Here is a 24,809-nt window from a genome sequence, read left to right on the forward strand (position 1 = left end):
TGCGCTCACCATATTTTGTGCTGGGGATGGAAGTGAGGCTTGGCTGTAGGCAAGGCAAGAGCCCTACCCACTGTAGGGTAGCATCTCTCTGACCGCTCTCATTCACTTACTTTTTCTTTTCTGGCCGCACCTTGTGGTGCTCAGGGCCTACTCCCAGCTCTCTGGACAGGAGCCACACTGATGGTACTCGGGGGACCATATGCAGTGTGGTTACTAGGACCACTGTCATGGCCACAGCTGCATGCAAGCCAAGTGACTTAATCTCTGCTTGGTTGGGGTTTTTTGTTTGCTTTTGTCTTTTTGGATTACTCTCAGGCGATGCTCAGGGGCTACTCCAGGCTCTATACTCAGGAATTACTCCTGGCAGTGCTGGGGGGACCATACAGGATTCTGGGGATTTAATCTAGTTCAGCCATGTGTGATGCAAACGCTCTACTTGCTGCACTATTGCTCTGGCCGGTGTGTGTGTGTGTGTGTGTGTGTGTGTGTGTGCGCGCGCACACCCCAGAGGTACTCAGGGGTCACCTCTGGCAGGGTTTGGGCGACCATGTGGGATGTAGGGAATCAAATTTGGTGGGCAAGGTAAATGCCCTACCTACGTAACTCCCACCCCTCAGTAATATTTTTTTAAAGGATGTGTTATTTTTTCAGTTAGTTTTGGGGCCACACCCGGAGATGCTCAGGAGTTAATCCTGGCTCTGCATTCAGAAACTACTTTTGGTCGTGTTGGAGCTACCCAACGAGAAGTCGGTGATCGTACCCGGGTCAGCCGCTTGCAAGGCAAGCGCCCCTCGCTGCTGTACCGCCAGCCCCCCTAAGGGACTTTTACGAACAAACCCGGACAGTGAGATGGAGAAGGGGCCGTGGATGACTTCCCGAGTGCTCAGTCTGGGAGCACACTGTGGGGAGCCTTACGCAACCACCTCCCTTTCGGGGAGCGCTAGCGACACCAACTGCCTCGCGCCTCTCCGCCAGCCTGGGCAGATGGGCGCAGCAGGACGGGAACTGCATTAACAGCACACCCACATGCAGTCCCGATTCTGCCTCCGCCAAACTCACGCCCCTCGCAGAGCCAGGACGGGCGCCTGCCAAGCCGGCGCCGCCGCCTGCCGTTAGGGACTGCGGCGCTGGGAAGCCGGAGAGCGCCACGACGGGCTCGGGCTCTGCCCCGCGACCCGCGGGGACTACAACTCCCAGAAGGCCACGCGGCGGCCGCTCGCTCTCCTCCCCGCCCCCGGCGTGCGCGTCATCGGCGGGCGCCAGTCGCGGGGCGATGACGCCAGAGCCCGGTCCGGACTGTCAGTCGGAGCGGCGCCGCGGACGGGCCCAGGGGCCCGCGGGGCCGGCTTGGCCATGGCGGCTGTGTTTGACCTGGACCTGGAGACGGAGGAGGGCAGCGAGGGCGAGGCCGAGGCCGATTCCAGCCCCGCGGTGAGTCTCCCCCCGTGCTCGGCCCTGCGCCCGCCTGCCCCCGGCCCCCAGACCCTGCGCGCCTCCTCGGACCCCCTCCCCTTTACTGCCCCGTCTCGTCCTCGCGGCCCGTCCCTGCCCCTCCCGGCCCCCTCCTTGTCGTTCCACCCTCCCCCGAGTCCCCTCCGTTCCCGGCGCAGTGCTTGAGTTTGGTTATCCCGGCAGCGCCCTGGCTCTTAACGCTTGTCCCCTCTGCCCCACGCAGGAGGCGTGTCCACTCGCGGAGCCGCGGACAGCCGGCCCGGAGTGAGTGGTGGCGGCGGGGGGCGCAGGCGGGGTGGGGGGGCCGGGGAAGGGCTGCAGCCCAGTTGTCACCAGCTCCGTGTCCCCAGGGTCCCGGGCAGGTACGAGGAGGTGGAGCTGACGGAGGACAGCGTGAACCCGGGCCCCGAGCGCATCGGCCCGCACTGCTTTGAGCTTCTGCGGGTGCTGGGCAAAGGCGGCTACGGCAAGGTACCCCCCGCGGACCCCCGCTCCCTCCTCAGCCTCTGCCGTCGGTCCTGCCCCAGGGGACGGGCCGGGGTGGGGTGGCTGCAAGTGCTGAGCTGGTGCTTGTGTCTGCAGAAGGGCCGGATTCCAATCCCTAGGGCACCGCAGGGTGACAGGGTGTGGGTGTGGTCCCCAAACCGGGCAAACAAACAAATTAGGCTCTGAATCAGCAGGTCCCGCAGCATCAGATCTGGACTCTTGCTACTCCACCCTTGGCCCTTGGTGGGGCGGGGGTTGGGCTCGACCACCTTCCCCCACCTTCCACGGCTGGGAAGGGCCGTGGGCAGGACTTCGGGGAGCTGTGCTGTGGAGAGGGGTACTCACCTTGTCCCCCTGCCCTGTAGGTATTCCAGGTTCGCAAGGTGCAGGGCGCCAACTCGGGCAAAATATACGCCATGAAAGTGCTGAGGAAGGTGAGTCAGGCTGGGGGGGGGGGGCAGGGCCTGACTGTGCCACAGGGATCCCACCCACACAGGGAGCCCACATGCCTCCCCCCACCCTGCCCAGACCCTCCCCTTCCCACCCTGGTGCTTGCTGGTACTCCCTGTGCCTTCTATGGGGGTTTGGAGACAGCGGCAGAGACCTCACCCCCCAACACCCCTCTTTCCCGCTCTCCATCTGTTGGCAATGCTCGGAAGAGGTTTTTTTATTTTTTTATATACTTTTTGGGTCACACCCGGCAATGCACAGGGATTACTCTTGGTTCTACACTCAGGAATTACTCCTGGCGGTGCTCAGGGGACCATATGGGATGCTGGGAATCGAACCCAGGTTGGCCGCATGCAAGGCAAACGCCCTACCCGCTGTGCTATCACTCCAGCCCCCACTTTCTATTTTTTGACCACACCCATCTGTGCCCAGGCCTATTCCTGGCTCTTCAGTCAGGGATCACTCCTGGTGGTGCTCAGGAGGACCATATGGGATGCTGGGGATCAAACCCGGGTCAGCCGTGTGCAAGGCAAATGCCCTACCCGCTGTGCTATCGCCCCAGCCCCTCGGAAGAGGTGCTTGGATCTTCCTGAGATAGCGTGCAGCCTCCCATGTGGCAGCCATCAGGTGGAATCAGGACTCAGGAGGGCGGGGGAGGCCAGGAGCGCCCCTCACACCCCACATGACACACCCCTGCACTGACTCCTAAGTGTCGGTCACCAGAGCTCCGGGGGCAGGGACAGTTGCCTCTGAGGGGTCTGCTGAGGGCGGAGGGGATGGTGCTGGGGGAACGGGGCTGCGGGTCCCCTTCTCAGCACCTCCTGCCTCTCCAGGCCAAAATCGTGCGCAACGCCAAGGACACAGCGCACACGCGCGCCGAGCGGAACATTCTGGAGTCGGTGAGGCACCCGTTCATCGTGGAGCTGGCCTACGCCTTCCAGACCGGGGGCAAACTCTACCTCATCCTCGAGTGTCTCAGTGGTAGGCGCCAAGGCCCAGGCAGCGGTGGGGGTTGTGGGGGGGGGCCTCACACCCTTCCGTCTGTCCGTCCGTCCGTCCGTCCATCCATCCTTCCATTCATTCAGCAAACGTCTGTCCGGCGCCTTTTGTGTCCCTCGCCTGTGTCGGGGGGCGGGAATGGTGGCGGCGCGTGTGGGAGGCCCGGCAACAGCCCTTTCGGCCGGCTGCCCGTCTCAGCAGCGCCTGCTGTCCTCGTGGTCACCCGTCTGTCCAGCCACACTCGTCTCCTCCTCCCCTGCTCATCCCCTCTCTTTTTTCGGGTGTTGGACCACTCCGACTTAAATTTGGGGCACCCTCCTGGCGATGCTCCAGGGACCCCCCCAGTTCCGGGACCGGAGCCCATTCTCTGTGCCACCCTGCGGCCCCCCGGCACCCCGCACACAGCTGACCCGGGGCCAGCTCCCCACCCTTCTCCCACCCCTCCCCCGACTGCCATGCGCGCTCCATCTCAGCCTCCCACCCGAGCCCCCCGTCTCCTCGCGTCGGGGCTGCCGCCACGGGCTGTCACCCACGAGCCGCGTGTGCGTGTCTGTCTCCCTGTCAGACTGAGCATCCTGAGGCCGGTGGCCAGGTCCCCTCGTGGCTGGCCCCAGCGTCACCCCGCACGGGGCGGGCACGAGTAGGCGTCGGTAGATGTTTGCTGAATTGAATCGAGCCCCCACGGCCGCTCTGTGAGGCAGGTAGGGCGGGAAGGACGAGCCCCCCGTCCCCGGGAGGCCACGACTCGGGAGCGCGGGCGCGTGCCCCCCGCCCCACGCCGCCACCTTTGTCTCACAGGAGGCGAGCTCTTCACGCACCTGGAGCGGGAGGGCATCTTCCTGGAGGACACGGCCTGGTGAGTGCCCTTTCCGGACCCCCCCCTCCCCAGGGGCTCGGGGACCCCAGCCCGCCTCACCCAGGCCTGTTGCCGCAGCTTCTACCTGGGAGAGATCACGCTGGCCCTGGGCCACCTCCACGCCCAAGGCATCATCTACAGGGACCTCAAGCCCGAGAACATCATGCTCAACAGCCAGGGTACACGGGGGCACGCGGGACGGCGGGCGGGGGGGCTGCAGGCCGGCGGTGCTGGGGGGTCCTGAACGCCCCCGCCTCTCCCCAGGACACATCAAACTCACCGACTTCGGGCTCTGCAAAGAATCCATCCACGAGGGCGCCGTCACCCACACCTTCTGTGGCACCATCGAGTACATGTGAGCCGTGGCCGGGGACGGGAGGACCCCCCCACCCACCCGGCCTGGCCTGACCTCCCCCCCACCCTAGCCTGCCTTGACCCGGGCTTCCCCTCCCCCGGACCCCCAGGGCCCCCGAGATTCTGGTGCGGAGCGGCCACAACCGAGCGGTGGACTGGTGGAGCCTGGGGGCCCTCATGCACGACATGCTCACCGGCTCGGCAAGTCGCGCCTCCTGGGTGGGGGCGGGCAGGCCTCCGCGGAGCCCCCCAGGCCCCTCTCACGCCCCGCCTCCTCCAGCCCCCCTTCACTGCCGAGAACCGGAAGAAGACCATGGACAAGATCGTCAAAGGGAAGCTGGTGCTGCCCCCGTACCTCACCGCCGACGCCCGGGACCTCATCAAGAAGGTGGGCCGGGGCCCTGCCGCCTCCTCTCTAGGCTGGGGGTGGGGTCGGGGTCCTCCTTTGGGGGAGGTGTCTTCGGGCTGGACACTAGCTTTGGGGTCCAGGCCACTGGGCTTGGGCTGTGCATAGCCACACTGCCCGTCCAGGCCGGGTCTGAGTCGGGATGAACCAGCCACTTTGCCCCATTCAAGGCGGCTGTGCCTCCCCCATTTGGAGCTGGAGCGTTGGGGGGGGGGCGAGGCTGAAATCGGGGCGGGGGTGGGGGGTACGTGCAGAGACCTGATGCCTTTGCAAAGGCTCATGGGGCCCAGGGTGCAGGGCCTGACCCCGCAAGTCCCGCGCAGGCCAGTAGGTGGCGCCCACACGCCCGTCTGGCCTCTCCCTGGGGCCTGCAACCCTCACGCGCTGCCCTTGCCCACAGTTTCTGAAGCGGAATCCTGCCCAGCGGATGGGGGGTGGCCCGGGGGATGCTGCCGATGTGCAGGTGGGTCTGGAGCGCCCCCTCCTTGTGGGGCGGGGCCCGAGGGTGTCGTGTTGGGGGGCCGTCTGCATGCCTGTGCCCACGCCCACAGAGGCACCCCTTCTTCCGGCACATCAATTGGGACGACCTCCTGGCCCGCCACGTGGACCCTCCGTTCAGGCCCTCTCTGGTCAGTGGTGCTCTGGGGACCCGGTGGCCGGTGGGCGACCCCCCTTCCCCCGTCCCGGCGCCCTCCGAACTGTCCTCTCGGCTCTGCCCACAGCAATCCGAGGAGGACGTGAGCCAGTTTGACGTGCGATTCACCCGCCAGACGCCCGTGGACAGCCCTGACGACTCGGCCCTCAGTGAGAGCGCTGACCAGGCCTTCCTGGTGAGGGGCCGGGCCTGGGGGGGGGCTGGGATGAGGGGCAGGGACACGCGGTCACACCCCCTCACCCCCAGGGCTTCACCTACGTGGCCCCGTCGGTGCTGGACAGCATCAAGGAGGGCTTCTCCTTCCAGCCCAAGCTGCGCTCCCCCCGCCGCCTCAACAGCAGCCCCCGGACCCCGATCAGGTACTGCACCCCCCTCCCCCGGGCTCCGGCCAGGGGCTCCCCGGCACCGGCACCCACCCACTCGCCTCATTTCCCCCACAGCCCCCTGAAGTTCTCACCCTTTGAGGGGTTCCGGCCCAGCCCTGGCCCCCAGGAGCCCATGGAGACCCCCCCGCCTCCCCTGCTGCCGCCGCCTTCGCCGCCACCCGCCAGGACGCCCCCCCTCCCCATCCGGCCCCCCTCGGGGGGCAAGAGGTCCAAGAGGGGCCGTGGGCGCCCCGGTCGCTAGGAGGGGGCAGGCAGCAGAGCTGTGGCCCAGGGACTGTCTGGGTGCAGGAGTGTGTGGGGGTGATTTTGGGGGGGGGGCAGCGGTGCCCTGGATCACGTGTGAGGGCAGCTGAGGGGGTCAGGCCTCCCCTGAGCTGTGTCCTGTGGGATTAAAGGACTCAATCATGGCACCCCCGCTCCTGACTTCTGGGACGCGGTGCCCGATGGAGGGAGCCCACAGGCCTTGGCACGGCAAGACTGACGGGTTTTATTTCGGGGGACTGTCCAAGGCTCGGGGGATCTGCATGGGAGGGGCGGGGTACACGCTTGAAGACGGGGTTGGGGGCTCCCAGGTGGAGCACGGCTGGAAGGCAGGAAGGGTTCGGCGGTGACCCGGGGCCGGCCTACAGCGTGGTGACGTGGACGTGGAGGCCGCGACCCCGGGGTCCCTACAGCGCAGTGACATGGAGGCCCTGACCCCCCGCCGCGCCCGCGCTGTCGTCCCAGGCCGCGCTGCCTGCAAAGCCCTGCAGGCCACTCAGCAGGGCCTCCGAGCTGCCCCCCGCGCCCGCCGGCCCCTGCATGTCCCCGTCCAGGTCGTGGTCCTGGTCGCTGTCCTCGGCCGGCATCAGGACCCGCTGCGGGCCGGGCTCCTCCGCGTCGCGCTGCTCCTCCGGGTCGGCCTCGGGCTCCCAGTCGCACTCGTCCCCTGCCGGCTCCTCCTCCGGGCGCTCGGGGACCCACCGGGTCTGCAGCCAGCGGCCGGGGGGGCTGGCCCGGAGCAGGCGGCAGGTGTGGCCCCAGAGCGCGGCGCCCAGGCGGGCCGGGTGGTAGTAGCCACCCGAGTCCCGGCTGAGGCGGCGCCAGGCCAGCGCCAGGCCCGCCAACAGCGCCAACAGCAGCACCAGCAGCACCGCGATCACCGGCGCCTTGTCGGACCGTTCCTGAGCACTGCCGCCCGAGCCCAGGGCCCCCGGCAGCGCCAGCAGCAGCCCGAGCCCCCCGACGGCCGGGCCCTGTGGGGGAGACAGGTGGGCTGTCACTAGGCAGGGGCCCCGGGCACTTGGGGACAGGGGGGTCCCCTCCCCAGGCTCAGGGGCTCAGACCCACTTCCCGGGAGGCCGCCCCCCGCGCCTGGCGGGAGGGCCCTGAGCTTTGTGCCTGTGGACCCAGCAGCCCGGCCAGTGGGTGCTCTGGTGAGCTTGCCCCGCCCACCTGCTGGCCGGACCCCAGGCTGGGGACCCCAGAGGCCCCACTTCCTCCCCACCAGGGGAGCGGCCTAGCTGCAGTTTCCATTCAGCGGCCGTCCCCAGGGGCCCGCAGGGGCGTAGGGTGCAGGGCGCAGGGCTGGGGGTGCTGCCGGAAGATGCCTGCGGTTGGAACCCGCGGGGCCTTCTCCGCCCCCGCGCGCGCTCTGCTGCCGCCGGGCCCAGGGGCTCCACGGGGCCTGTGCGGGGGTCCCAGTCCACAGGGGCAGCTAGGAAAGGCTCTGGGGGGCTCCGAAGGGTTGCATGTGCCCACAGCCATGGCCCGAGGCCTGGCCAGGGGAAGCCTCCCTGAAGGTCGATCAGTCTCTGCACCCAGCTCGTGCCCACTCTGCCACCTGGCCTCTGCCGCAACCCGCCTGGGGAGGCCTCCCAGAGCTCTGGGGGGTGCGGGCAGCCCTGCCCCGGCCACCCACACCCGCGCAGCCCCCGGGCCCCGGGCCCTTCCAGGCTCACCATCGTCAGCTGCCGCGGCGCTGGGCACCCACCGCCACCTCCAGCTGCGCCGAGTGAAGAGTGAGCCCCGACCCGCCCGCGGCTTCCGCTTCCTGCCCCAACCCACCCTGGTGGGAGCCGCGCAGACCCGCGCCGGCCCCCTGGGGGGAGGGGCGGAGCCCTGGGGCGGGGCACTGGCTGCACCGGGGGCGCCCCAAGGGGCCTGCAGGTGCTGCTGGGTGTGGCCCCCCGCCCCCTCCCCCAAGATACACACGCCCCCCGAGACTCCTGCTCGGAGGCTGGAGTGGGCGAGCCTCGTCCCCACCCCTGGGTACCCGCCGAGCCGGCGAGGAGGGCGCAGGCTTAGAAAGAGAACTTTATTCGGGAGGAAAATAGACTGTGCGACCCGCCGCCCCGCGTGGCCCCGGGGCTGGAGCCGGCCTCGCTGCAGTGCCCGCCCCGCGGCCCCGGCGCCCCCCTAGGCGCCCCCCTAGGCGTCCCCGTTCTCCAGGCGGCCCAGCTGCTCCTCCAGGCGGCCGATGCGCTCGTCCTGCTCCTTCACCAGCACGCGCAGCGCCCGCAGCTCCTGCAGCAACTCCTCCAGCTTCCCGGCCTCCTGCGGGCGTGGCGGGTGGGCTGCAGCGAGGGGCCAGGGACCCCCCCCACCCCGCCCCAGTCCGCCCGGTGGGGTTCTCCCTCCTCCCGGGCAGCCCCTCCACGCGCGCCCTCCGGGCCACCTACCCCGGCTCCTGAGAGGCTGCTGGCGGCCGGGGCGGTGCCCGGCGTCCCCGCGGGCCGGCTGTCCGACAGCACGTTGCGCCGGCTGACCTTCAGGTCCCGCTGCTTGCTGGGCACGTAGGCCCCCCGCAGGGAGATGAGCACAGGGTCCGCGTCCTGCCCGCTCACCCACTCGTCCGCCTCCAGGGCCGCCTCGGGCCCGGCCGTGTCTGGGTACAGGTCGTCCTGGAAGAGGTCGGACTGGGGGCGCAGGGGGGACACGGGGAGATCAGTGGGGGTGAGGCGGACCCTGGGGAGCCACCTCTGCAGGCCATCCTCTGGCGACCCCGAGTGACCCGAAAGGTCAAGCCTGTTCCCTCACTTCCCCGTGGGGACCGCCAGTAACCCCCACCCCCACCCCGGAGGACTGCTGGAACCCTGTCTGTGGCCACCGGCTGAGGCCCAGGGGACGCAGGTGGCAACCTCACTTGTGGCTTGGCTCCCTGGGCCGTGCCAGGCACATGGCAGTCACTGGCGGGGCAGAGCCGTGTCTGAGGCACAGCTGCACGGCCCGGAAAGCCCCCGCGAGCCCACACAGCTGTCCTTCTGGTGCCCTCGAGGCGCTCCTGCCCAACCCCCCCCAAGGCCCGCTGTCCGGAAAGACCCTCACCTTCCTGGGCACGGTCATGACAATGGGCTCGCACTTGCGCTCATGCAGCTTGTAGAACCTGGGGGAGGGAGGAGGGAGGAGGGCGGCTGCTGGCGGCCGGGCTGGCGGGGACCCCACACCCGCCTGGCCCCGCTCTGGGCCCCCCTTACCGGGCGATCTCGCACTTGCTGACCTCCAGGCCCCTCTTGGGCATACTGCCCATCCCGCGCTGCGGCTCCTTGCTGGTGAACGTGTTCAGGAAGTGGATGTAGGGGGGCTCCTCGGTGATCTCGAAGTAGCGGATGCTGGAGTCGCCCTGGGGGGGCGGGGGCGGGGTCAGCCCACGGCCCTGCGCCTGCTCCCCCCCCCACCGCCTGGCCCGGGCCCACCTTGCCACAGACGTAGACCACGTTGGTGTCGGGGTCGTAGAAGGGCAGCAGGGCCCCGTTGCTCGAGTCTAGCTCCTGCAGCGCCATGGGCTCCCCTGGGTTTTGCTGGACACGAAGGGTGGCTGTCAGGCCCTGCCCTGCCCCGCCTGCCCACGGGTCTTCTCCCACCCTGAGGTCTTGCTCTGCCCGTGGCTCCTCCTGGCTGCCCTCAACCTTCCAGGGGCCTCCGTCCCAGCCTATTCCAAACTTCTATTTTCACGCCACTGAGCAAGCAGGTCTCCAGCCCAGTGGGAGTCTCAGAAGTCCACATAGACGCAGGGAGCAGGGCGACCGAGCACTCGGAGGGAAGGCCTGGAAGGCTTCCTGGAAGAGGAGGCCCCAAAGGGCAGCCCCGTGGGGACAGACCAATGAAGTCAGGGCCTCTCCGCTGGCACCATGTGGGCAGAGATGGGCGGACACAGTTGTCCAGCACATGTCCAGCCTGGGCAAGGCATGGATTCATCAGCTCCAAACACGGAGTGCCCCCCCACCCCAAGCTCCTTAAGCTGGGGAGGCGGTTGGAGAGAGGGTGGGCAGCGAGTGGGGGGCCGGGCGCAGGGCTGAGGGGGACACGCCCGTCCCTCACCGGGTCCCAGAGCGCCAGCTGCCGCTCGCTCATGCGGCTGAAGCCGGTGGTGAACACTTTGCCGTCAGCCAGGAAGATGGCCCGCATGGGCCGGGTGCCCTCGTGCGCCTTCTCCAGCTCCTGGAGGGACAGAGAGGTCAGTGCCGGCCGCACAGCAGTCCCTTCCTGCCGCCCGGCTGTGCCTGGGGGGGCCACCCACCGTCACCAGCGTGCCACGGCGGGGGTCGATGATGCGGACGCTCTTGTCCCTGCAGGCCGTGCAGAAGAGGCTACCGTTGTGGTTCCAGCTGACGTTGTAGATGAGGTCGGGGTGCAGGCTGTCCAGGCGGTACAGCTCCTCCGCTGTGCCCACGTTCCAGATGAGCACCATGTTGTCGCAGCCTGGGGAGGGGGGAGGCAGCATATCCGCTCAGGCCCGGCAGCCCGGGGGAGGGGGCACTGCCCAGGGACCACCCGCCGGGCGGGGCGGGGCCGTGCACACCTGCGCTGAGCAGGACGTTGTGGGCGGTCGGATGCCAGCTGATGATGCCCACTCGCTTGGTGTGGCCTTCCAATACTACCACAGGCTCCGTGAGCGGGGACACCAGCCCGTTCTCGGGTATCTGCCACACCTGCGGGGGGGAGGTGCCGAGTTGCCCCCTGAGGCCAGGCTGGGCCATCGTCTTCAGTTTTTGGTTTTGGGGCCCCACAAAGTGATGCTCAGGGATTACTCCCGGTGGGGCTCGGGGGACCCTATGGGGTGCCGGGGACTGAATCCAGGTCTGCCGCGTGCTTCGTCCTCCCCACTGGATTATTGATCCGGCCCCCAGGTGGGGCCTTGATAGTGGTGAGCCTGATGCCCGCTGGGGCCCACTGCCCACTGCCCTGGGGACCGCCCGCCTCACCATGACGGTGCAGTCCTCCGAGCCGCTAGCGATGACTTCGTCATTATGGGGGCACCAATCGATGTCCAGGACGGGTCCCCTGTGGCCACACACAGTCGGGTAGGCCTTGTCAATGCGGCCCGTCTGTGGGGAGGGGCAGGGGGTCAGAGAGAACCAAGGCCCCGGTCTCACCCACTGGCCACCTCCTCTCCGGCCTCGCAGGGACCAGCCTGGGCCAGCACTTCCAGCAATAAACGTGGGTAAGAATGTGGATCTGGGCAGCTGCCCAAAAGCAGGGATGGCCTGTGTGGACTAAAGAATGTCAAAGTACACACTCAGGTGTGGCCCGCCGTGCCCCACCTTACTCAGGGGGAGCACCAGGAAGGCGCCCCCGCCGCTGGCCTCCACGATCACAGCCAGGAACTTGGGGTTGACGGCACAGAAGGTGCTGTCCCAGGTGACACGGGACACTCGGATGTCCTCATAGCACTGGTCATTCTTCACCGGCTGCCCGAACACGTGCCGAAATTTGCTCTGTCGGACCACTTTGCGGAAGGACATGTCTGCGGGGTGCGGGGGTGAGGTCAGGCCCTGCAGCCACAAGCCCCCCCACCTGGGAGGTTGGTGTTTCATCCACCTGGCCTCGTTTCCACCCAGTTACAGGGTGGGGTCACAGCGCAGCCCTTTCCCAGGTGAGGAACTTAAGGGAGAAGTGCATGGACCCCCACGGAGGCTGTGGAGTCCAGAGGCTTTGCAAGAGCCCCACCCCCTTGTCCCAAGGATGTCTGTGCGCGTGTGTTTGTGCTGGGGGTGGTGATGTTCTGGGGCGCTGGGGCCAGAGCAAGCTGACCCCTCCGTGAGATCTGGGGCAGCTCCCAGCAGGCTCCTTCCCGCACGCAGCATGGAGGCCGGTGATGGGGAGGACACAGAGAAGGCGGGGACAACTTCTGCGGCAGCGGCTAGGCCCCAGCTCTGCGGTGCAGGGACACGCAGGGAGCTGCACGGGGTCGCAGGCCCGGCCGTGGGGCTGGCAGGACGGGGCTGGGGTCGGAGCGCCCGTCGGAGCCTGCAGAGAACCGCGGCGCGGCATGGGGAGGCCGAGAGCTCAATGTCCGGCGACCCCGGCCCAAGGGGGGCGAGGCTGGGTGGCCACGGAACGATGCGACGCCCGGGAAGGGAAGGGCTCCGGGGCCCTGCGGCCAGCCCCCAGCCCCCTGAGGCCCCGCCCCGCCCCCGCCCGGTCCCGCCGCGCTCACCGGGGGTGCGGGGTCGCCGGGGGCTGCGGCACCAGCCTCGGGCGGCTCCGGATCCGGCCTCTGGGAAGCAGGAAGCGAGAATCAGGAAGTGACAGAGGAGCCGAGCGGGGGGCGGGGCGGGGGCCCGCGGGGGCGGGGCGAGGTCACGCGCGAGGGGGCGTGGCGTGGGCTCGAGGGGTGGGGCGTGGGCGTGAGGGGCGGGGCGAGGTCGAGCGGGGCCGCGCGAGGGGGCGGGGCATGGGTGGCCGGGACCGCGCGAGGGGGCGGGGCGTGGGCGCGAGGGGCGGGGCGTGAGAGGTCGGGACCGCGCGAGGGGGTGGGGCGTGGGCGGTCGGGGCAGCGTGAGGGCGGGGCGATGGTGGGCGGGGCGAGCCCCCGAGCGGCGCCTGGAGCGAGGCGCGGGGCGGAGCGCCCGGGACATCCACATCCATCCCCTGCACCTGGACTGATGCACGCGTGGGCTGCGGCCCAGGAGCCCCAGGTTGGCGCTGCCGCCTGGCCGCAGACCCGCGCCCCTTCCGCATCCTGTCTGTCATTGCGGCGAGCTCAGGAGGTGCCAGGAGCCGGGAGTCTGGGACTCCCCTGCCCTTGCAGTCCGGCTACCCAGTGCGCTTTCCAAGGTCCCGCAGTCCACCCCCCTGCAGAATATAGCGCGATTTACCACCACGAACTCTTTGGAAGTTACAAAGATGCAAGATCTTGGTTCTCTTGCAACAGAAGCAGCGGGATGTGGGGGCCCCGCACCCTACTCTCCCAGACGCATGACCCTGGCAGCTGACCTCTCTCATTAAAAATAGAAATGGGGAAGTCGGGGACAAGGAGATAACTCAGCATCAGGGGCACATGCCTGACCTGCGTGGAGACCTAGTTCACCCACTGGAAACTGGGGGTGGCTGTGGGAGTCGTCCCGGTGTTACTGTGTAGCCCCTCAAAGCAGCACACCTTTGCGGCCTGAACAGTGGTTCAAAACATCAGGTCAAGTCCTGTTTGCCAAATACCATTGAAACTGGACACCCTCAAGCTCCCTGAGTCTGCTGGGAAGTTCCCCAAATATGGAAATGAGGACACGCCCAGAAAAGTTTTTTTTTCCCCCATCTCTTTCTTCCCCCAGACCCCCGACCACTCTCTCAGGAGCCCAGACTGACATCCCTGGGTCCACTCCTCCCTGGAGGGTCACGCACAGTGGGGGGTGTCGTCCTCGTTCCCTCCAGGAGCATCTGTGGCCCTGGGTGACCATGGGGTGCTGGGCAGGGTCCTCTCGTAGAAAGAGCAGAGGAGAGCCCGTAATACAGCAAGTCAGGCTCTTGCCTTGCACACGGCCCACCCAGGTTTGATCCCCGCATCGCATCGCATGCGGTCCCCTGACTGCCAGGAGTGATTCCTGAGTGCAGAGTGAGGAGTAAGCCCTGAACACCGCTGGGTGTGGCCCCCAAACGAACAAAAATGGCTGGCAGAGTAGCCTGGTGGTGGGTACCCCCATGTGGCTGAGGACACAGGAGGGCCACAGGGCCACCCCACAGAATCCAATTCCCATCAGCTGGGCTCAGAGTCCCTTAAACCTGGGGCAGATGTGATGGGGACACGTGGAAGAGAAAACGCACCTCAAAACCTCCCTCCCCGCTGTTCTCCAGGGAAAGGAGCTGCTCGACACACAAAGCCGAACCAGGTCCCCTGGCCATGCTGGGAGGGACACTGCTGTCCCCGCTCACGCGTCAGCCTCCCCACCCGGACTCCCCTGAATATTCTCCCTACTTTCTTCCCCAGAGCCTCCGGACCCCCGACCCCGTCTCTGGCTCCTCCGGGACCCCTCCCTGGCTGCCCTCTCACTCTTTGGCCCTCATGTGTCCTCATCATTTCTTTTTCATTCTTTCCAGCGTCAGGGATCAAACCCAGGGCCTCACGCACGCAGGGTGAGTGCTTCACCGCTGGGCTCCGCCCCAGCCCCCACGGGGGGGGGGGGGGTGGTGGCTCGGCATGGCTTGATGCCGTGTGCGTGTGGTGTGATTATTGGCTCATGGGCTTCCTGGCTGTCTGCCCCCACCGCGACGTGTGCCAGTTGGGTCTCCCATCATATGGCAGCGCCGAGAACTTGCCCCTGAGCAGCCCACGGTCAGTTGACTTGTGTGGACTGAATGAACGAGCAGCAGCCCTGAGTCCAAGTGGGGGAATGTTCATGTTCACGACTCTCAGATTCAACAGTCAGGTGCCTGTGAGAGAAAGCGAGGGCTGCCTCTTGCCTGGGGAAGGGGTGCGTCTCCTGAGGGGCGGCGCATGGAGGGTGCAGGGGAGGGATGTCAGGGTTGGGTCGTCCCTTCCTGCCCTTGGACCTTGGCTCACAGGCTTCCTCCCACAAAAAGCTTCTCCACAAGGCACCCGAACTCCTCTTTATCCCACAAAACCCTTCGTGGTCCGACTCTCCTTCCTGGATGGCAATGGTCTCTTAGAGATGATCTCAGGGTGGGCACTGAAGCAGGATCTGCCCCAGGCCTCAAGGCGGGTGGCTGGCTCTGAGGCTGGACTCCGGGTCGGCTCGCCCTGATGAGGAAGCTTTGGGAATCCTGATTGGGAAAAGTATCCCCAAACGGAACAGAAGTGGAGCCCCTGCCTGGGGGGGGGGGGGGCATGAAAGCCTCTTTGGGGGAGGAGACACCAGGGCGGGGACTCCCAGGAGTGCCTGCTGACCCGATCTAATGAACTAAGAATCAGTGAGCACTGAGTACCAGGCGGGGATCCAAGCCTTTCGTGGGGATTCGGCTCTCGAGACTGCATGAACGGGCAGATCGGTGGCTTCCCCGGGCGAAGGGGAGAGCAAGGGATGGCGGGAGCTCTGGAGGAACTCTCGGGTCGTGTCAGGAAGGGCCCAGGAGGAGAGCTGGGGGACCTTTAGCACTTCCTCATTTGCTTTCTGCAGAGGTAGATTGGGGGCGATAGGCTGCCGATGTCCCGAGATGTGGTGACCTTTAGAAGAACCTTCCTGGGGCCCCCGCGCCCCCAAGCTCCGTTTCTGCCCTTGGCCTGGATGCTGGGAAGGGGGCCCAGAGGCGTGGCAGACAGGGACACGGAAGCTGCGGGGAGCCGGGGACGCTGAGACCTTATGTGGTGCTGACCTTGAAGTGACCCGGAGCCCCCCAAAGTCCATTCCGGGGTGCAGCTGATCGCCGTCCACGTGTGCCTCCCCCTCGCGTGCCCAGGACAGAGCGTTTGGTGTGAGGCTGTCGCTGGCACGCCCTCGTCTACTCCAGCCCTTACCCTGGCAGAGGGTGACCCCGATTCTGCACAGTCTCCAGATCTGGGCCTGAGTTTGGGCCTGGTCACTCTCACCCTTGCCCCTATCCCCTTGCTAGGCACTTCCTGCCCTGTTGGGGGTGAGGGACTGGAAATCGAGGAGGGGGAGGCTGGGGTGAGGATTCCCCCCTCAGCCTCTGCACCCCCAGGAGGGGGGACGAGCTGGAGAGGACGTGGACAAATGTGGGGTTCCTTCAAGCCCCCGCCCCTCTTCCTCCTGCATGGCTGAGGCCAAGGGGTCACTGTCTATGGGTCTGTGGGAGGCCCAGGGGTCTGTCGGGGAGCAGGGTGGGACCCAGAGGTGGGACCCACTGCTTGGCATTAGGGCGGCTCCATCGCCACCCCCACATCCTGCGTTCCGGGGGGGTTTCTGGGGGTGCCCCCTCTCTGCTGGTCAGTTCCTGTTTCCACTTGCTTATCCTCTGCCCGGGCGGTCTGGGCTTTCCGCACTCTCACGTGGGCTCGGCGCCTGGGGCTGCCTCTGGGGGGGCCCTGCCAGGTTCTTGACCCTCAGACGCGGCAGGCGGTGCTGGGCTCTTGGGGGCTTCTGGGGTGGGGGCGGGAGCAGCGGGTGTTTCCTCACAGGGGCTGGGGGCTGGGCTGGCTGCTCGGGGCTGGGCCTCAGGGCTGGCCTCTGGCTGCTCTGCGGGATCCGGTCCCTGGACCTCACACTGCACCTTGGGCTGGGTTGCCGGGCTCAGTGAGGGCTGGACTGTGGGGTCTGACTCTGGCTGGCTTGGGAGGGTCTCTGGGGTCTGGGGGCTCATCTCAGGCTGGGGCTGGAGATTCCCCTGGGGCTGGAGGTTAAGCTGGGGCTGGGTGATAAGGCTCAGTGAGGACTGACCTGCAGGATCTGGCTGTGCCTGGGTTGTAGGGTTCATCTGTTCTTGGGTTGTGGGGTTCACCTGTGCGTGGGTTGTGCAGGTCACCTGGGTCACTGGAGTCACCTGTGCCTGGGTCATTGGGGTCCCCTGTGCCTGGGTTGTGAGGTTCACCTGTGCCTGGGTCATGGGGTTCACCGGTGGCTGGGTTGTGGGGTTCACCTGTGCTTGGGTTGTGGGGTTCACCTGTGCCTGGGTCGTGCGGGTCACCTGTGGCTGGGTTATTGGGGTCACCTGTGCCTGGGTCATGGGGTTCACCTGTGCCTGGGTCGTGGGGTTCACCAGTGGCTGGGTTGTGGGGTTCACCTGTGCCTGGGTCGTGGGGCTCGCTGGTGGCTGGGCAGGGGGATTCACCGGCGGCTGGGCTGGGGGGTTCCCGTGTGGTCGGGCCTCTGGGGGAGTGTGGCTGGAGTGTGCCCCGTTCTGGAGTTCAGCGGGCAGAATGGTGCCCGGCTGCTCCTCGCAGAGCGCGGCGGCGAAGGAGGCCAGCAGGGCGTGGAGCAGGGCGCGGAGGTCGGCGCTGGCCAGGACGCAGAGGAAGGGGCTGAGGCAGCTGCTGAGCAGGACCAGGTAGTCGGAGTAGACCAGTGCCTCCCACAGCAGGTAGCCGGGGTACAGGTCGCACAGGAAGGCCAGGTAGAGCAGCTGGGCCAGCTGGTAAGGCAACCGCAGTAGCACGTAGGCCGACAGCACGGTCTTGGCCACACGCGCGAAGCCGCGGCAGGCGGGTGGCCGGGGCGGGCGGCGGCCGCAGCAGCGGGTGCGGCAGGCGGCGGCCTGCGTGAGCACGTGGCTCCCGAGCAGCAGGAGGAAGGGCAGGAAGCCCCCCAGCACCTCGAAGGCCCGCAGCGGCAGCTCCTCGCTGTCCCAGAAGTCCAGGCAGATGACCAGGTCGTACCACCAGACGGCGGCCTCGGGGAACACCAGCCAGGGCACGCTGAAGAGGGTGGCCAGCACCCAGACGCCGGAGCACACCCAGAGCGGCAGGCGGGCCGGGCGGCGTCCCGGGTACCAGCGTGGGCACAGTGCCAGCAGGCAGCGGTCCAGGCTGAGCGCCGCCAGCAGGAAGAGGCCCGAGGAGTAGGACACACCCCACAGGAAGTAGTAGAAGCGACAGGCGGCCGTGCCCAGTGGCCAGTGCCCCCCGTGCTGGATTTCCAGGATCTGGAAGGCAGCCGCTGCCAGGAACAGGAGGTCAGAGAGCGCCAGGCTGAGCATGAGGAGTGCCAGGCGGGTGCCCGCGCCCTGCCGCGCCTGCGAGCCCGCCAGCCATGCCATCAGCCCGTTGGCCGGCAGCCCCAGGAGCAGCAAGGCCACCAGGAAGACGGTGTCCCAGCCGCCCTGGGGGTAGTAGTCCTCATCATCCAGCTCCGTGCGGGGTCTGTGGCCAGAGATGCCCAGGCTGGCTTCCATGGCCGAGCTCATCTGGGGGCCCCAGGCTCCCCCTGGCCTTGGGTGGGTACCTGGTGAGTCAACGAAGGCATGAGTGATGGAATCCAGGACAGGCGGCTGGGTGTCGCGGGGTATGTCACTGTGCCCCCCCAAGCTGTCGGCATCATTTTGGGGGCTACTCGGCCTCTGTAGGGACTTTGCTAATCGCCTTTCCAAGACCCCTTACAGGTGAGGGTTAGATGAAACTAATTCAAAACCCTCTGCCATGTGGAATCCCGGGGCGTCCAGAGAGATCAAACCAGGGACATTCAAATACATATTTTGGGGGGGCGGGGGAGAAACCGCCCTTGGGATGCTCAGGGGACCCTGCAGTGAGGGATTGAACTGGAGCCTGCAGACAGCAGCATGCAATCAAGCACATTAACTACCCTCGACTATCTCTCTGACCCCCTGACAGATTTTTTTGCAGGCTGCCACACCCAGAGGTGCTCAGGGCTTACTCCTGGCTCTGTGCTCAGGATCACTCCTCGTGAACTTGGGGGACCATATGGGGTGCCGGGGATCGAAACTGGACTGGCTGTGTGCAAGGCAAATGCCTTATCCGCTGTACTATTGCTCTGGCCCCAAGACCAATTTTAAAAAACTGAACCCTCAGGGCCTGAGAGATGGCCCAGCAAGTGGGACACGTGAATTACCTCCTGTCCCCTGAGCCCCACCAGGACTAATCCCTGTGTACGGACAGAGCCAAAGATATGCCCTGAGCACCAGCAGGTGTGGCTCCAAACCCCCAAGATTATAATTTCACGTATGAGGCCCCTGGATTCAATCCTACATACAATATACCTTCCCTCCCAAATTTATGGACTAGACACGGTCAAGGGTGAAGTACTTGCCTTGTCCACGGCCGAGCCCAGTTCAGTTCCCAGAACTGCACACAGTTCCTTGAATACCGTCTGGAGTCAGCCCTGAGCAGTGCCAAGTGTGACACTCCAAAACAAACAAACAAAAAAATCCTAAAATGTTTTATAAGGGCTGGAGAGATAGAACAGCGGGTAGGGCATTTGCCTTGCACACGGCCGACCTAAATTCAATCCCTGGCATCCCATACAGTCCCCCAGCATTGCCAGGAGTGACCCCTGAGCATCGTTCAGTGTGACCCAAAAATAAAGCCCTCCACCCCCCAAAAAACCTTTTTTTTTTCTTTTTGGGTCACACCCAGCAGATGCTCAGGGGTTACTCCTGGCTCTGCACTCAGGAATCACTTCTGGCGGTGCTTGGGAGACCATATGGGATGCTGGGAATCGAACCCGGGTCGGCCGTGTGCAAGGCAAATGCCCTACCCGCTGTGCTATTGATCCAGCCCCCCCAAAAAAACTTTTTAAAAAACTTTTCTCCTTTAGGGGACTAGAGCGATAGTCCAGCAGGTAGTAGGGCATTTACCCGGGTTCTAAGGATGGCATTCCCTATGATCCCCTGAGCACTGCCGGGAGTGATTCCTGAGTGCAGAGCCCAGAGTAAGCCCCAAGGATCCCTGACTTCAACACAAACAAGAAACTTTTCTCCTTCCAATGCTAATGTTGTTTCTCTGCAGTGCAAAGGGGTCCTGGACTAAAGCAGGCGAAGCACTGTGAGGTCCTCCTAGGGGTCCCAGCCAGAAGCCACGTGGTCAGGTATCCTCACGTCATTGGTGTCAGACAGGAGAGCTGCAGGGTCCCCAGGGACCACCAGGAAGCTCAGGAACCCGGCTGGCAGAGCTGGGGGCTCACCCTACAGCAGCCGGGCAGCCTGCCCCCACCCCTGACTTGACCCCCTTGTCCCCTGAAGCCACTAAACAGATAAAAGGCTCCACCCTGCCTCCAAGATGGGAGTGGCCAGTTGGGAGGTCACTGCCCCCACCTGCGCCCTGACCCTGAGTGGATAAGGGGCGCCCCTCAGAGCATGGCGCTCGGGGGCTCGACCAGATTAGCCCTGGCAAGGCTGGTCCTGCAGTGGCTCTTGGCCAGTGGCCGCCCACGCCAGGCTCATCCCACCTCTGCAAGCTCCCACCGCTGTGTTGGAGGTCCTGGGGCTCCCAGCCCCTCGGCTGAGGCTTGACTTACCTGGGAGGCTCGGGAAAGGGCCTGAGGCCTGGTGGTCCCGCATCCGGGCTTGCCCGACGGTCCAACAGTACAGAGGCAGCCGCTCGAAACACGAGCTGGAGGCCATCTATCATTCATGGGGCAGCTCGCTGGGAAACCCTAACCCAGCCTGGTAGGGCCAAGTGACCAGCCCGAACCTTCACGGACCCCCGCAGGGCTGGATGACCAAATCCCCTCCCCCAGCAAGCCCCCTGCTCTGAGCAGGTCTAGGGTCTCCCTTCTCTGACATCGCCCCCTCACTTGGCATTCGGAGCCCCTGGCACCAGCCTCTCTTCCTCAGCTGAGGCCTGCCCTCTCCCCACAGCCTTCTGCCCAGCTGCCCTCTGGGTTTAGCTGGGCTGAACCTCAACACCCAGTTTGGGCCCGAACCATAGTCCAGAGGATAGGGCGTTTGCCTTGCACACGGCCGGTCAACCCGGGTTTGATTTTCAGCATCCCATAGGGTCCCCCGAGCACCGCCAGGAGTAATTCCTGAGTTCAGAGCCAGGAGGAACCCCTGAGCACCACCAGTGTGACCCGAAATGCCAAACAAGACAAAACAAGCAAAAATCAACACCTGCATTTGGCGAGGCAGCCGCTGAGGCCGGGTGGGGGGCAGGGGGGTTTGCAGCGGAGCTGAAGCCGACTCAGGGCAGCTGCACCCAGGAAGGGGTGACTCTGGGCCCTGCTCACCTGGGGCTGGATTAGGGGCCTAATCCCCCTCAAGGCCTCAGCGTCAGGATGGGGACGCCTAAGCCTCTTTGTGGGTCCCGAGAGCTGGGGTGCTGCGCGCTGCACCTCTCTCTGCATGGCCACCCAGCAGGCCAGGGGGCCTCAGGGCTCAGCCCCCTCCCCACAGAAGTCCCCCACGGGGGTGGTGGCACCCCAGAGTGGTACTGAGGAGCCGCACGTGACCCGGAAGAGAAGCCAGAGGGTGAAGGGTCTGCAGGAGGGGCCTGGGCCAGACGCAGATGTATCTGGGGTGCAGAGACCCGGGCAGCAGGTGGAGGCCTCAGGGGCCAGCAAGAAGCCCTTGGGGACAGAGGGGCAGGGGTCAGGGCCTCGGCGCCCCCACCGCCATCAGCCTGGCCTTCAGCAAGACTCTGCCCAGAAGGCCTATGGGCCCCTGCTCCACCGCCTCTTCGGGAAGGTCAGCGGGGGCTGCAGGGCTGGGGGTCTCTAGGCGGCTGGGCAGGGCTGCTGTGACCTGGCGTGGGGTGCAGGTACTGGGCCGAGATGGGATTTGAACCCTGCCCCCTGCTCCTGAGGCAGAGGCTTGGGTTAACGTCCAGAGGCTGTGTCAGGAGGGATGCCCGGAGTCCGGGCAGGCCCCAGGGTCATGCTGGCCTCTGTCCCCGCAGGACCGTGAGCTGGGCCCCCAGGAGCTGGCCGGTGAGTGGCTGCAGCAGGGGCGGTGGGTGGGGGGTATCCTGGCACCGGGCCACGGGGCTTACTCCATCTTTCAGAGTTGCAGGCGGCCTTCGAGGAGTTTGACACTGACCGGGACGGCTACATCGGCTACCGGGAGCTGGGCACCTGCATGCGGACGCTGGGCTACATGCCCACCGAGATGGAGCTCCTAGAGGTCTCCCAGCACGTCAAGATGCGCAGTCAGTGCCCATCCCGAGGGTGGAGAGTGGGCGGGGCCCTGGGTAGTGGTGGGGGCCCGCCCTTGTTTTGTGGAGCCTCAAGACCTGGGACAGAGGTCAGAGAGATAGTACAGTGTGTAGAGCAGTTGCTGTCACATGACAGACCTGGGTTCGATCCCCAGCACCTCACAGGGTCCCCCGAGCACTGCCTGGAGGGGTCCCTGAGCACAGAATTAGGAGTAAGCCCTAAGCACTGCTGAGTGTGGCCCCAAACTAAGGCAAAAACTGAACAGTCTGAGGGTTAAGACTCTTGTCTTGGGGCTGGAGTGATAGCACAGCAGGTAGGGCATTTGCCTTGCACACGGCCAACCTGGGTTCGATTCCCAGCCTCCCATATGGTTCCTCCGAGCACTGCCAGGAGTAATTCCTGAGTGCAGAGCCAGGAGTAACCCCTGTGCATCATGAGCTGTGACCCAAAAAGCAAAAAATAAAAAGTGCAGCCAGCCCCAGTTTGTTCCGTACCCCCACAGGGCACATTCCGGGCACCGTGGGGTGGCCCAGGCAATGTCCAGCACTGCGGAGCCCGAGTGGCCCCATTGCTACAGGCCCTTGCATTGATCTGCCGGCCTTGTTGGTTGAGAAGAGCCAGAAGTGGCTCAAGGCTCCTGAGCACTACTTGAGAGCAGATGCAAGGGGAAGGGTGGGGACCTGGGACTCAGGACAGGGTTCCCGCCCAGGTGCGTGTGTGCCCAGGCTGTGGCATGTCTGTCCTTCACTCTTCCCATCACCTTGACCAAGCACTGCTGACCCTGGTGAGCTGGTGGCTGCTGCTCTGGGCGCCCAGTCACCTGGTGCTCCTGTCCTCCCTCTTAGAGGCCGGTGTGACAGGTCCCTGGTCCTTCCTGGGAATGAAGCGTTGGTGGGCAGGTACTTGTGTGCTGATCAGAAGCTACTAAGTCCCCAGCCCTGTCCCTGTGTCTGCTGCCTCTTTAAGCCTCCCACAGATCATGGGTTATGACATGTTTGGTTTGGTTTTGGTTTCAGTTTTGGGCCAAACATGGAGATGCTCAGGGTTATTCCTGGGTGCTTGGGGGACCATGTAGGATCGGACCTCAGGTTGGCCACGTGGAAGGCATTTTGCCCGTTGGAGTATGACCCAGGACACATTTTGACATTTTGGATTCTGCTTTCTTTGCCCCGCCCCAAATCTGTGACCTGACCATGGTGGTTTCTGTAAGTGCTCACTCCTTAGAGCTGAGGGACCACACGAGAAGGCTACTTCTGGGGTCTTCAGTGCCAGCTACTGGCAGCTGCTGGAGATCGATGCTGGGGCCTCCTACACGCGAGGCCTATGTTCTCCCTGTGAGTCACATCTGCATCCCTCATCCCACCACTTGAAGGCTATGATCTCCAACTGCAGGGGCACCACCCCAGGGGGACCCTCCTCCCCATCCCAGGAAGAGGAGGGACTTGTAGTGCACCCCAGGCCATGCACCCAGGTGGCAGAGCTGGGTTGGAGCCTGGTCTCTGGTTCGGTTTTGGGTGCTACACTGGAGGAATCCCCACCCCATCCAGAAGGAGCTCCTCTCGGTGCTTCCTTCTGGGCATGGGGAATGGGGGGGTCCATCCTGAATAGAAAGCGGGGGGCTGGCCTCTAACATCCCTCTTGGGGTCCCAGCCCTCCGTGTGATGCTGCCTGTGTCTGCAGTGGGGGGCCGTGTGGACCTGGAGGAGTTTGTGGAGCTGATGAGCCCGAAGCTGAGGGAAGAGACAGCACATATGCTGGGAGTGCGGGAGCTGCGGAGCGCCTTCCGAGAGGTTTGGGGGCCGGTCTGGGGGTGCAGGGTGTGTGGGTGGTGTCCCTCTGGTTTCCCGCCTCAGCCTCTGGAGGCCCAGGCCACTGGTGCAGCGAGGACTTTAGGGGAGGATTGAGGAGGGGGCACTCGCTGTTTGGGGGGAGCAAAGTGATTGAGTTAGTGGAGGTGGGGGCACCTGGAGAGCACCTGTGGGAAGTGGGGTGGAAGGAGGCCCGTGCAGCTCTGGGTGGCCTCCCAGTTTGACAGGGACAGGGATGGACTCATCACGGTGGCTGAGCTGCGGCAAGCAGTGCCCGCTCTGCTGGGAGAGCCGTTGGCAGGTCCTGAGCTGGATGAGATGCTGCGGGAGGTGGACCTCAACGGGGATGGCACAGTGGACTTCGACGGTGAGTCTCACACCCCCAGCTACCAGGCTGAGCCCAAGGGCCGGGCCTAGATCCACGCCCCGCCCACAGGTGCTCCTGCCCAGCCCCGCCCCTACAGACCTAAGCCCCGCCCCTGAACACGCTCTGCCCACAGGAGCTCCTGCCCAGTCCCTCCCCTGTGTGCATTCAAGCTCCGCCCCCAGCGCTCCTCGCCCGCCCACAGGTTCCCCTGCCAGGCCCCGCCCCACTAAGCCCCGCCCCCACACGGCCCGCGCCCCGCCCACCATTCCTATACTGCCCCCCGAGCCACGCCCCCTCACTGCCCCGCCCCTCTGTCTCTCCCACAGAGTTTGTGATGATGCTTTTCAGCCCCTGAGTCCCAGCGCTTCCTGCCACCGCCTTGTTTCTGATCCGGGAGCCCGAACTCCAGCAAGTTCCAGCTGAGCCTCCTCTCCAGGAGGCCCTGAGGGAAACCACTAGCGCCGCTGGGCATATTCTGCCCTGGTCTAGCCTCAGCCCACCCCCCCGCCCCGCCCACCTCCCACGGCGCTGGCAGAGTAGCAGGTGTTAGGGAAAGGCAGACGGGGGTCCCAGGCACCAAGCAGGGCAAGCACAGCGGGCTGGTGGGAGCTGCAGTCCGGGAGATAGAGGTGGGGGGCTCAGGCCTCTCCAGCAACCACGAGAGGCTGAGGAGCAGGGCGGGGGGTGGGGGGACCAAGCAGGAACGTCCACTGGCCAACCTGAGCAAGGGGCCAGGCTCCAGCTGTTCAGGGCCTGGAGGGGTGCAAGGCCACCCCCAATCCCCAAAGGTCAGGACCACTGTCACTCAGTCACTCTCCACGGTGTGAAATGCTGAAGAGACGGGGCTAAGAAGGGGCACGTTTTCCACTCAGACCGACCA

The 24,809-nt window shown here is 65.6% G+C and overlaps 6 protein-coding genes across 7 annotated transcripts in view; 3 read left to right on the top strand and 3 right to left on the bottom strand.

The window, feature by feature from the left end:
* TBC1D10C (TBC1 domain family member 10C) overlaps window positions 1–7,640 on the top strand; it is a 31,064-nt gene extending 23,424 nt beyond the window's left edge. Inside the window, exon 11 of the mRNA XM_056132095.1 lies at window positions 7,630–7,640. The gene's annotated coding sequence lies outside the window, so the exon portion shown is untranslated. The remainder of the gene's footprint in view (window positions 1–7,629) is intronic.
* Window positions 1,237–6,311, top strand: RPS6KB2 (ribosomal protein S6 kinase B2). Of its 2 annotated transcripts, XM_056132094.1 has the most exons (15): window positions 1,238–1,431; window positions 1,676–1,716; window positions 1,803–1,923; window positions 2,304–2,372; window positions 3,222–3,369; window positions 4,186–4,243; window positions 4,322–4,422; window positions 4,508–4,598; window positions 4,708–4,798; window positions 4,878–4,985; window positions 5,404–5,466; window positions 5,555–5,632; window positions 5,726–5,833; window positions 5,905–6,017; window positions 6,099–6,311. In XM_056132094.1, the coding sequence occupies exons 1-15, from the start codon at window positions 1,354–1,356 to the stop codon at window positions 6,283–6,285; spliced, it is 1,455 nt and encodes a 484-aa protein (XP_055988069.1). In that variant the 5' UTR covers window positions 1,238–1,353; the 3' UTR covers window positions 6,286–6,311. The 2 variants fall into 2 exon arrangements, with proteins under 2 accessions (XP_055988068.1, XP_055988069.1); XM_056132093.1 differs by lacking the exon at window positions 1,676–1,716 and having other exon boundaries at window positions 1,237–1,431.
* PTPRCAP (protein tyrosine phosphatase receptor type C associated protein) lies at window positions 6,638–8,022 on the bottom strand. Its single transcript, XM_056132102.1, has 2 exons — window positions 7,985–8,022; window positions 6,638–7,279 (listed from the first exon to the last, which is right to left on the bottom strand). The coding sequence occupies exons 1-2, from the start codon at window positions 7,985–7,987 to the stop codon at window positions 6,713–6,715; spliced, it is 570 nt and encodes a 189-aa protein (XP_055988077.1). The 5' UTR covers window positions 7,988–8,022; the 3' UTR covers window positions 6,638–6,712.
* A 416-nt stretch (window positions 8,023–8,438) lies between these two features.
* Window positions 8,439–12,533, bottom strand: CORO1B (coronin 1B). Its single transcript, XM_056131756.1, has 11 exons — window positions 12,463–12,533; window positions 11,567–11,769; window positions 11,228–11,350; window positions 10,825–10,954; window positions 10,543–10,724; window positions 10,344–10,463; window positions 9,719–9,823; window positions 9,500–9,645; window positions 9,351–9,408; window positions 8,705–8,941; window positions 8,439–8,579 (listed from the first exon to the last, which is right to left on the bottom strand). Exons 2-11 carry the CDS (start codon window positions 11,765–11,767, stop codon window positions 8,454–8,456), a joined length of 1,428 nt encoding a protein of 475 aa, XP_055987731.1. The 5' UTR covers window positions 11,768–11,769; window positions 12,463–12,533; the 3' UTR covers window positions 8,439–8,453.
* Window positions 12,534–16,199: 3,666 nt separating this feature from the next.
* GPR152 (G protein-coupled receptor 152) lies at window positions 16,200–18,053 on the bottom strand. Its single transcript, XM_056131579.1, has one exon. The coding sequence runs from the start codon at window positions 18,051–18,053 to the stop codon at window positions 16,200–16,202; it is 1,854 nt and encodes a 617-aa protein (XP_055987554.1).
* A 2,892-nt stretch (window positions 18,054–20,945) lies between these two features.
* On the top strand, window positions 20,946–24,284 carry CABP4 (calcium binding protein 4). Its single transcript, XM_056131581.1, has 6 exons — window positions 20,946–21,287; window positions 21,499–21,529; window positions 21,604–21,747; window positions 23,435–23,544; window positions 23,782–23,929; window positions 24,256–24,284. The coding sequence occupies exons 1-6, from the start codon at window positions 20,946–20,948 to the stop codon at window positions 24,282–24,284; spliced, it is 804 nt and encodes a 267-aa protein (XP_055987556.1).
* Window positions 24,285–24,809: the final 525 nt, after the last annotated feature.

The sequence above is a fragment of the Sorex fumeus genome, unplaced genomic scaffold (genome assembly GCF_029834395.1).
Source record: "Sorex fumeus unplaced genomic scaffold, SorFum_2.1 ptg000093l, whole genome shotgun sequence".
Taxonomy (NCBI): Eukaryota; Metazoa; Chordata; class Mammalia; order Eulipotyphla; family Soricidae; genus Sorex; species Sorex fumeus.

Coding starts and splice junctions, on each gene's coding strand:
- RPS6KB2 (XM_056132093.1), top strand. CDS start 1,274: ATGACGCCAGAGCCCGGTCCGGACTGTCAGTCGGAGCGGCGCCGCGGA. Junction 4,423..4,507: donor CATCATGCTCAACAGCCAGG/GTACACGGGGGC, acceptor GCCTCTCCCCAG/GACACATCAAACTCACCGAC. Junction 4,986..5,403: donor CCCGGGACCTCATCAAGAAG/GTGGGCCGGGGC, acceptor CCTTGCCCACAG/TTTCTGAAGCGGAATCCTGC.
- CORO1B (XM_056131756.1), bottom strand. CDS start 11,767: ATGTCCTTCCGCAAAGTGGTCCGACAGAGCAAATTTCGGCACGTGTTC. Junction 11,351..11,566: donor TGGTGCTCCCCCTGAGTAAG/GTGGGGCACGGC, acceptor CCCTCCCCACAG/ACGGGCCGCATTGACAAGGC. Junction 9,409..9,499: donor AGCAAGTGCGAGATCGCCCG/GTAAGGGGGGCC, acceptor TCCCTCCCCCAG/GTTCTACAAGCTGCATGAGC.
- GPR152 (XM_056131579.1), bottom strand. CDS start 18,053: ATGAGCTCGGCCATGGAAGCCAGCCTGGGCATCTCTGGCCACAGACCC.
- CABP4 (XM_056131581.1), top strand. CDS start 20,946: ATGGCCACCCAGCAGGCCAGGGGGCCTCAGGGCTCAGCCCCCTCCCCA. Junction 23,545..23,781: donor TGCGGAGCGCCTTCCGAGAG/GTTTGGGGGCCG, acceptor GTGGCCTCCCAG/TTTGACAGGGACAGGGATGG. Junction 23,930..24,255: donor TGGCACAGTGGACTTCGACG/GTGAGTCTCACA, acceptor TCTCTCCCACAG/AGTTTGTGATGATGCTTTTC.